Source organism: Tupaia chinensis, unplaced genomic scaffold (genome assembly GCF_000334495.1).
Source record: "Tupaia chinensis unplaced genomic scaffold, TupChi_1.0 Scaffold000704_1, whole genome shotgun sequence".
Lineage (NCBI taxonomy): Eukaryota > Metazoa > Chordata > Mammalia > Scandentia > Tupaiidae > Tupaia > Tupaia belangeri.
This window is the reverse complement of record NW_006160227.1, coordinates 1,814,208-1,822,160: the sequence shown is the minus strand read 5'-3', so window position 1 is coordinate 1,822,160 and position 7,953 is coordinate 1,814,208. Positions and strand designations below refer to the sequence as shown.

At 51.5% G+C, this 7,953-nt stretch overlaps 1 protein-coding gene across 1 annotated transcript in view; it reads right to left on the bottom strand.

Moving 5' to 3' along the window:
- The window catches only part of IFT122 (intraflagellar transport 122), a gene marked incomplete in the record, with an annotated part of 100,738 nt that overhangs the window by 55,964 nt on the left and 36,821 nt on the right, over positions 1-7,953 (bottom strand). Inside the window, 2 exon segments of the mRNA XM_014592486.2 lie at positions 276-467; positions 3,873-3,948. Of these exon segments, the coding sequence (XP_014447972.1) occupies positions 276-467; positions 3,873-3,948 (268 nt within the window).

Here is a 7,953-nt window from a genome sequence, read left to right as displayed (position 1 = left end):
AGCCCCTCCCCACAACAGCCCCCACAGTGAGCACCAGGAGGGCCTCCACACAGCGGCCCCCACAGTGAGCACCAGGAGGACCTCCCACACAACAGCCCCCACAGTGAGCACCAGGAGGGCCTCCACACACAACAGCCCCCACAGTGAGCACCAGGAGGGCCTCCACACACAACAGCCCCCACAGTGAGCACCAGGAGGGCCTCCACACAACGGCCCCCACAGTGAGCACCAGGAGGGCCTCCACACACAACAGTCCCCACAATGAGCTCTCTTACCACGTAGTTGGAGTCGGGTTTCACTCTACACGTCCACACCCAGGAGCTCTGCTCCCCAATAGTTCCCAGCCGGACTCCGTCCTTGGTGAAAAGGGACACTTGCTTGTCTGAACCCCCCAGCAAAATGTACTCCCCTTTCGTGAAGTAGCTGAGGCAACAGGGGTCAAAGTTCAGTGACCGATCCTTCCCAATCTGAGGGAAGAAAACACACACAGAGGAAAGAAGTCATTTCTACATCCATAATGTCACCGTTAAGGGCGTGCCCCGCCAACTTTAAGGTAGGAGAGGGGGTGGCAGACAGCTGGCCAGCCTGGTCCCCTACACTATTCCATCGTGAGCACTGCCCTCTACGCAGCCGAAGCCTGGACTCCTGAGGCCAGCGGCCCTCTCCCACCCACCTCACTGCTCCCGGAGTGCGTCTCGCCTTCCCCGCCAGCCTGGAGGCCAGAAGCGGCCCTTCTCCCGCAGGGTTCCTCCACAATGACCCTTGCTATGGTTCAGTAGGTCCCCTCAGCTTCCGTTTTTTTTTCCCCCTATTTTTTTCTTTAAGTATTTCACAAACTTGAGTTCATTCAGTTTTAAAGACTATCCTTTATTCTGAAACTACACCCTCCTACTTCTCTTTGTAACAACATTTTTAGGTCTAACACACCACACAATTCACCTATTTAAAGTGTATAATTCAATGGCTTTCAATATAGTCGGAGTTGGACCAGCAGATACTGTAATGGCCATGTCCCTGGACTCCCATGTAGTGGACTGCAGTTCGAGTCCTGGACCCCATGGCTTAAACTCACGCTGGGCGCGTGTGCGTGCGTGCCCAAGATCCCGAGAGGAGAATGGAGGAGAAGGGATTGCAGCATGGTCATCTCCCCTGGGGGGTGATTTCTCGCTTTTTGTCTCTCTGTCTCTGTCTTTCTGAAGAATGCACACATCCTATAGCAAAAAAAGTTAATATATATATATATATATAGTCAGAGCTGCAACCATCACCACCACCTAACTGCCATCTACTTAAAAAGAAAGTCTGTACTTGTTAGCAGTCTTCCCTCTCTTCGTCCTGGCGACAACTAGCTACCTCCTGCATTTACAGGGCTGCCTCTTCTAGGCATTTCATAAAAACAGCACCACACGGCATGTGGCCTTCTGTGTCTGGCTTACCCATGTTGTCGTGTTCCTTCCCACTGCTGGGGAACATACCGTCTACACATACTGTATTCATCCGCTCGTGAGCTGACGGACGTTTGGGTGCTTTCTACTCTCGGCTGTTATGAATAATGCCAGCGTCACTGTCTATGAACAAGTCTGTGTGCAGACAGGGTCTCGTCTCTCTGGAGCACACGCCTAGAAGTGGACCTGCTGGGTCACAGTCACTGCATGTCGGACCCGTTGAGGAACTGGCATGCTCTTCTCCAAACAGCTGCACCTTTTATACCCGCGCTAGTAGGACCTGAGGATTCCAATATTTGCATCCTAGTGGTTATGAAATGTATCTCTCTGCACTATTGATTTGCAGTTCCCTGAAAGCTAAGGGTATTGAACATCATTTCGTGTGTTCACTGGCCGTAGGGAAATATCCATTCAGATCCTTTGTGACCTTTCTTCAATTTTTTTTGTGTTTTTAATATGACGTGGTCTCAACATGTTATTACAATCCTCCTGCCTCAGCTCCCAGCGGGGACGACAGGCCTACACTACCCCACCTGGCCTTAGTGTTGGAGTGCGAACTGAACGTGGGTCTATGTGGTCCCCATCTGTGGACTGCAGCGTTTCGGCAGCATGCACCACAGCGGCTGGACCACCCACTTTTCATCTGGGCTGTCCTTTTATAATGGAGCTGTAATCATTCATTATACAGTTCAGATACAAGTTCCTCAACAGATATACCATTTGGAAAAATTTTCTCCTACTCTGTGGGTTGCCTTTTCACTTTCTTCGTGGAGTTTCCTCAGCTGAAGGTCAAACTATATTTTCATTCGCTCTGCACAGAAACGAGAAATTCTTTCTGAAACAGGAATCTGACCATGCCCCGCCCTGTGATTTATGGCTCAGCACTTACAGTACCTGATGCTCACACTCCTTATCCCACCACTTGGGTCCTGTATCGTCACCTTCCCATCTCCCTCTCCAGTTCCACCCTCGGTCCGCAAACTCTGGGAATCTGGTCACCCTGAACAACTCACTATTCTCCACCTCGTCATGTATTTCCAGTCCCCCCAACCTTGGCACCTGCTATCTCCTCTGCTTAGAACACCATTCCCAATGTCCTCTGACTGGCAAACACCTGCTCATCCTGCTCAAAGGTCACCTTGAGGGGCCGGCAGGTGGCATGGTGGTTAAGGCGTTGGACACTCCCACGTGGCTGACCATGGTTGGAATCCTAGAGCTAGTGGCTTGCTTTCTTACCCCCCCCTCCATGTCTCTCTCTGGTCAAATTTAAATAAACGAATGAATAAATAAAATTACTTATTCTTTTTGAAAAAGGTCGCCTCTATATGGCCCTTCATCCCCGTCAGTGACGTCGCCCCTCTCCCGTCCCTAAAGCTGCGTGTCTGCACTGCTATCTGTTATGTCACATACCACACCACAGTGTGTAAAGGGTGTCCCCACCAGCCTGGGAGCTCCTACAAGACAGACTACGCCAACACCAACACCACTCGGTGCCAGCAGCTTGTCTATGCTCGGGCTGGCCTAAGTGGTGCCGGCAAACAGAGGAAGGTCAGGTCGTGACTAAGAACTAGACTGTACGGTCAAAGCGACCCGGATTTCGACCGCAGGCTCCATCGCTTACCTGTGGGCGGGGCCTCAAGCATGATATTACCTCACTGCTCTCAGTCTCGGCCCACCCACTTGTAAAAACTGATAATCAGTCCAGCTATTGTGGCACAGCGGTGAAGTGCAGTGCCCTGCAAGGCCGGAAGCCACATACGGACTGCAGGTTTGGGTCCCGGGGTCAGCCTGAAAGTATGCCAGGTGTGTGGACAGGCAGCTAAGATCCTGAGGAGCTGGAGAGCTGGGGGAGGGGAGAGGACTGTAGACGGTGCAGTGACAAGACCCTGTCGAGAGTGCTTTCTTCCTTTTCTTTCTTGTCTCTCTATTGTTAAGAAAAAATAATAATAATAAAAAGAAAAATGCTTAAGTTGACATGAGGCCCAGCCGCAGAGGCACAGTACTCACGTAAGGCCCTACAACGCTGGAAGTCACCTAGAAGGTGGGGACTCAGTTCCTGGGCCACCTGGACATGCTGGGCACGTGTGCGTGTGCCCATGACTCTGGCTGGCAGAGGAAGGCTGTGGGGATCGCCCTGGGGGTATGACACCCTGTTGAGGGTTCTCGTCTTTATCTCTCAATAAGCAAGTAAACTTAAATAAAAATAAAAAGTAGATCGTGGAAATATTTACTTCTTAGGGTTTATACAAATGAAATGAGATAAAGAATGCAAAGCCCTGGGCACAGTACGCGGAATCACCGTGAATGCTCCACAAGCATTTATGTATTACCTCCAATATACGGTAATCTCCTACCATTAGTAAGCAATCTCAGACAGTGAAAATACCCGACGGGCAGGGCTGCAACTGCATCTGCACCGCTTCATACCTGTTTCCCACTCAGCTGGTAGAAGGAGAGCTTCTGGCCCCAGTCAGCTACAGCCAGGATGTCATTATGCTCCTCTCTAATCAACAGAGGACAAAAGAGGTTACCAGAGGCCACGGCCGGCCGAGTGTAGCCCAAGGGTTTAGTAAACACAGGAAAAAGAAAGCCCGGCCAGGCTGTCAGGTTGCCAAACGCTGTAGAGTTTGACTAAGGCCAAAGTTGTCATTTGGCCCAACCCTTTCATCAGTCCAGTGGGATGAAGTGGAGGTGAGTTCAGCCCTCCTGGGATCTGCTCTTTCACTGAGTCCCCCGCTACCAGCGCATGGAGCTGGGCCACTGCCACCACTGAGGAAGAGAACCCCTCACTGCAGAGCTTTCTGGGGGGCAGCTCTGAGAAAGAGCAGGGCCGCAGAGCCAAGAGCGCCTTCCCTTGCGCACTGTGAAACACGGGGAGGGAGTGGGGACGTGTCTTTACAGTGGCAAGTTCGGACTGTCTGACTTGTCATGGGGAAGGGGGCGCACAAGAGCTTGCTCTGCCTGAACAGGGAAAACAAATGCCTAAACCTGGGTACCCCTTGCAACTGGGGCCCTCACACAGGTGAAATGGGCTCTGACTGGGTCTAACAAAGAAAGCTGCAGTGGGCTCTCAAAAGACACCAACTGTGCTTTGTTTTTTTGTTTCTTTGTTTTCCTGAGAGATTTTTGCTATAAGGCACAAGTGCTCACCAGAGAGACAGGGAGAGAGATAGAAAGCAAGGAGTCACCCCCCTGGGGAATGGCCGTGCTGCAATCCCTTCTCCTTCATTTTCCTCGTGGGATTTTAGGCACACACGCACACGTGCCCAGCCTGAGTTTCAAGCCGCTGGGTCTGGGACTTGAATCATAGTCGACCACGTGGGAGTCCAGTGCCTTAACCATTTAACCATTCTGCCACCTGCTGGCCCTGACACCAACTGACTTTGAAATCGAATTCCCATGGGGATGAGTGCCTTGGCCAGGCCTACAGAGCAGGCATGCAGGAGAAACTCCCCAGCTGGGCCCAGGGAGAGACAGGCATCTCCAGCCATGAGGCTGGGTCTCACTCCACCTGTGGCTGCCTCTCCTCTGGTTAATGCCAGCTCTTCTGGGCCCAGAGCCTTGTGGTCAGCTGGCAGCACCACAGAATATGCAGGCGTGGAGTCAAGAGTGGCAAAGGGCAAATGTGACAGGCACGACTTCGTAGCCAGGGGAAAAAGCAAGACCAAGGGGATGTTACCAGTAAGGGGCCGCAGGTGAGCTCCATGTGACTGGCTTCGTGGTCCCAACACGATCCAGGAGCCCAGCCTGCAGTGAGATCTTCAGAAGCCCACCTACGGCTCTGGGCTGGGCTCAGGTCCTAAAAGCTAGATAGAGTTTCAATCTCTTTTCCCCATTTTTCCACCTGGAGCATCATAACTCTTCAAAAATCGTTTGTGGGACCAGTAGTTGGCAAAATGGCTATGTCGCTGGACTCCTATGTAGTTGATCACAGTTCGAGTCCCGAACCCAGTGGCTTAAACACGCTGGGTGTGTGTGCGTGCATGCCCAAGATCCCGAGAGGGGAACAGAGGAGAAAGGATTGCAGTGTGGCCATCCCCCCTGGGGGTGATTTCTCACTTTCTGTCTGTCTCTGTCTTTCTGGCGAGTGCACGTGCCCTCTAGCAAAGGGCTATAAAAAAATCGTTTTGCACATTAAAAGGGACTGCTCTGGTGGAAGCACAGGTGGGCCCTGAAGTCTGCTCCTTCCTTTCCTTGTCCCCACTTCCTACCTCAGGACCTCCAAAGTACCTCAGGCACCAGAGAGCACAGTTTGGAAAACACCAAACTCCATCACTACTGTCAGCTGGGAACATCCTGGCTACTTTTGCTTTCCTTACTCAGGCCTGCCAATGTGTTCCAGGCAGGTCCCCTCGGGAGAGGAGAAGAGATGTCGCCTAGACAGCCAGTGTGTGCGAGGCCTGTGCATACGGTCCGGGCTTCCCCAGCACACGCAGCCTCACCTGGCAAACGTAAGGTGAGGTACCGTGTGGGGACAGGCCAAGACGCCTCTCTGGGGGCAGAGTAAGGTCACCTGAACACGGGCACACACAGAACGTTCTAGACAGGCATCACAAACCACGGTCTTCCGGGCCAGCAGGCGGCATGGAGGCTAAGGCAGCTGGATCCCACAGGACTGACTGCGTGGTTCAAGTCCTGGACCTGGTAGGTTGAAAAGCACGCAAACACATGTGCATGGATGCATGCTCAACCTACAGAAGTGCTGAGAGAAGAAGGGACAAGAAGATTACGGCTACCCCATGAGGCAGGGGTTATTTCTTACTTTTCCTGTCTGTCGTGGGTGAGTGCACATGCCCTAGAGCAAATTGAAAGGAAGGAAAAATTAATCGTGTTCTTCAAAGGACTTCTAGCCATGCTGGAAAGAATCCACGGTATGATTTTTTTCTTTTTTTAAGGATTTTTTACTATAGAGTGTGTGTGCTTGCCAGAGAGAGAGAAAGTGAGAAATCATCCCCCCTAAGTGATTCATTCCATCCTTTCTTCTCCATTCTCCTCTCAGGATTTTGGGCACACACGTACACATGCCTGGTGCATTTCTCAAGCCACCAGGTCCAGGACTTGAACCATGGAGTCAGCCATGTGGGATCAAGCACCTTAACCACTACACCACCTACAAGCCCAAGGTTCACTCTTTGATGTTAAGTGAAAGCCAGAAATGAGGGTATGATAGCCAACTACAGGAACACCCTCGAAGACAGAGGAAAGACATGGAAAGGCTAGCAGCGGTCTCCTCCCAGGCCGGGCTTTTACGGAAATGTTAGGACCTTCCGACATTTCTCATAGTTTGACAAAATCAATTTGTAACCTCCACACGAGGTTCAAGGGTGTGCTACCCTTTGTGGGAGGAGCTCCTGACGATTCCTCCTGAGGGGCTCCAACAATTACCCAGCCCCTGGACGGCTCCCCTGGTCGAGGAGCTTCGGGACAGCATCGGTGGGACCGGGGCGTTGCCAAGGAGGGTTCTCACTCCTCGGCACACACTCACGAGTTGTCGTCCCTGGGACTGTCGTCCTCTTCCTCTGGCTCTTCCTCCTCTGCCTCACTACCCTGACTACCGTACACTGCTGACTTCAGAGTGGAAGGGAGCTCCTGAAAATATCTGGTGACAATGACTTCCTCAGCATCCTCGTTCTCTCTGCTCATCCAGACATTCTCCCACCGGCTGCAGACAGTAAGTGGTTGTTGACAGTCACAGAGCCCAGAACTACACTAATGCCATAATTTTCAGAGCCTGTCAAGGAGCCCCTGAGCCCTACCCGGAAGAGGACGACCACTAGGTGTGCTGGGCATCCTGCCTCTCATGAATTAAAAATGGTAGCCTCAAACCACACCGCCATCTGTGGCCACAAAATCAAACAGCAGGAACTCGGGGGTAGGCTAATGGCCTTTGATGGCATGAGACGTGCCTGGTATGGCCAAGGCTGGACAAAGCTACTCAGGAAGACGCATAATAATCTGGTCCAGGAAAGGCAATGGAGTTAAACAACCTTCTAAATCAAGCAGGCATCCTATCAGATGACATTGGGCTGGCAAACAATGAAGTCCTTTAACTTCAGAGGACTCTCGGGGCAGGGGGTGGGGGATACTGATGGTTTAATAATATTCTAGAATTACACAAGAGCATATGAAGCTATTAGTCCACGCTCAAGGTCACGTGGGCATTGAAAGAAAAACGCTGCAAGGTTTGGGATGGTAGATGCCAATTATTCCGATTGTCTGTGAATCTCTGGGCTTAGGGACATCTGTAGACTTCACTGTGACTTTTTGGCAAAGGTAGCAGAAAAGCTCATGAAAGCTATTTATTAACAGGTGGGCACGTACTTTTCTGCCCAGACTTGGAGGGAAGAAAAGAAAAAAGAGAAAAGACAAAAATAAAGTCACAGCAAAGAGCTCAGCTATTACTTTATAAGGAAATGGCCCTCCTGTGTCGTTCACACACCGCACGCACGAAACACACTTGTGCACGTGTGAGCACACACACGTACGTGCACACACACACACACACACT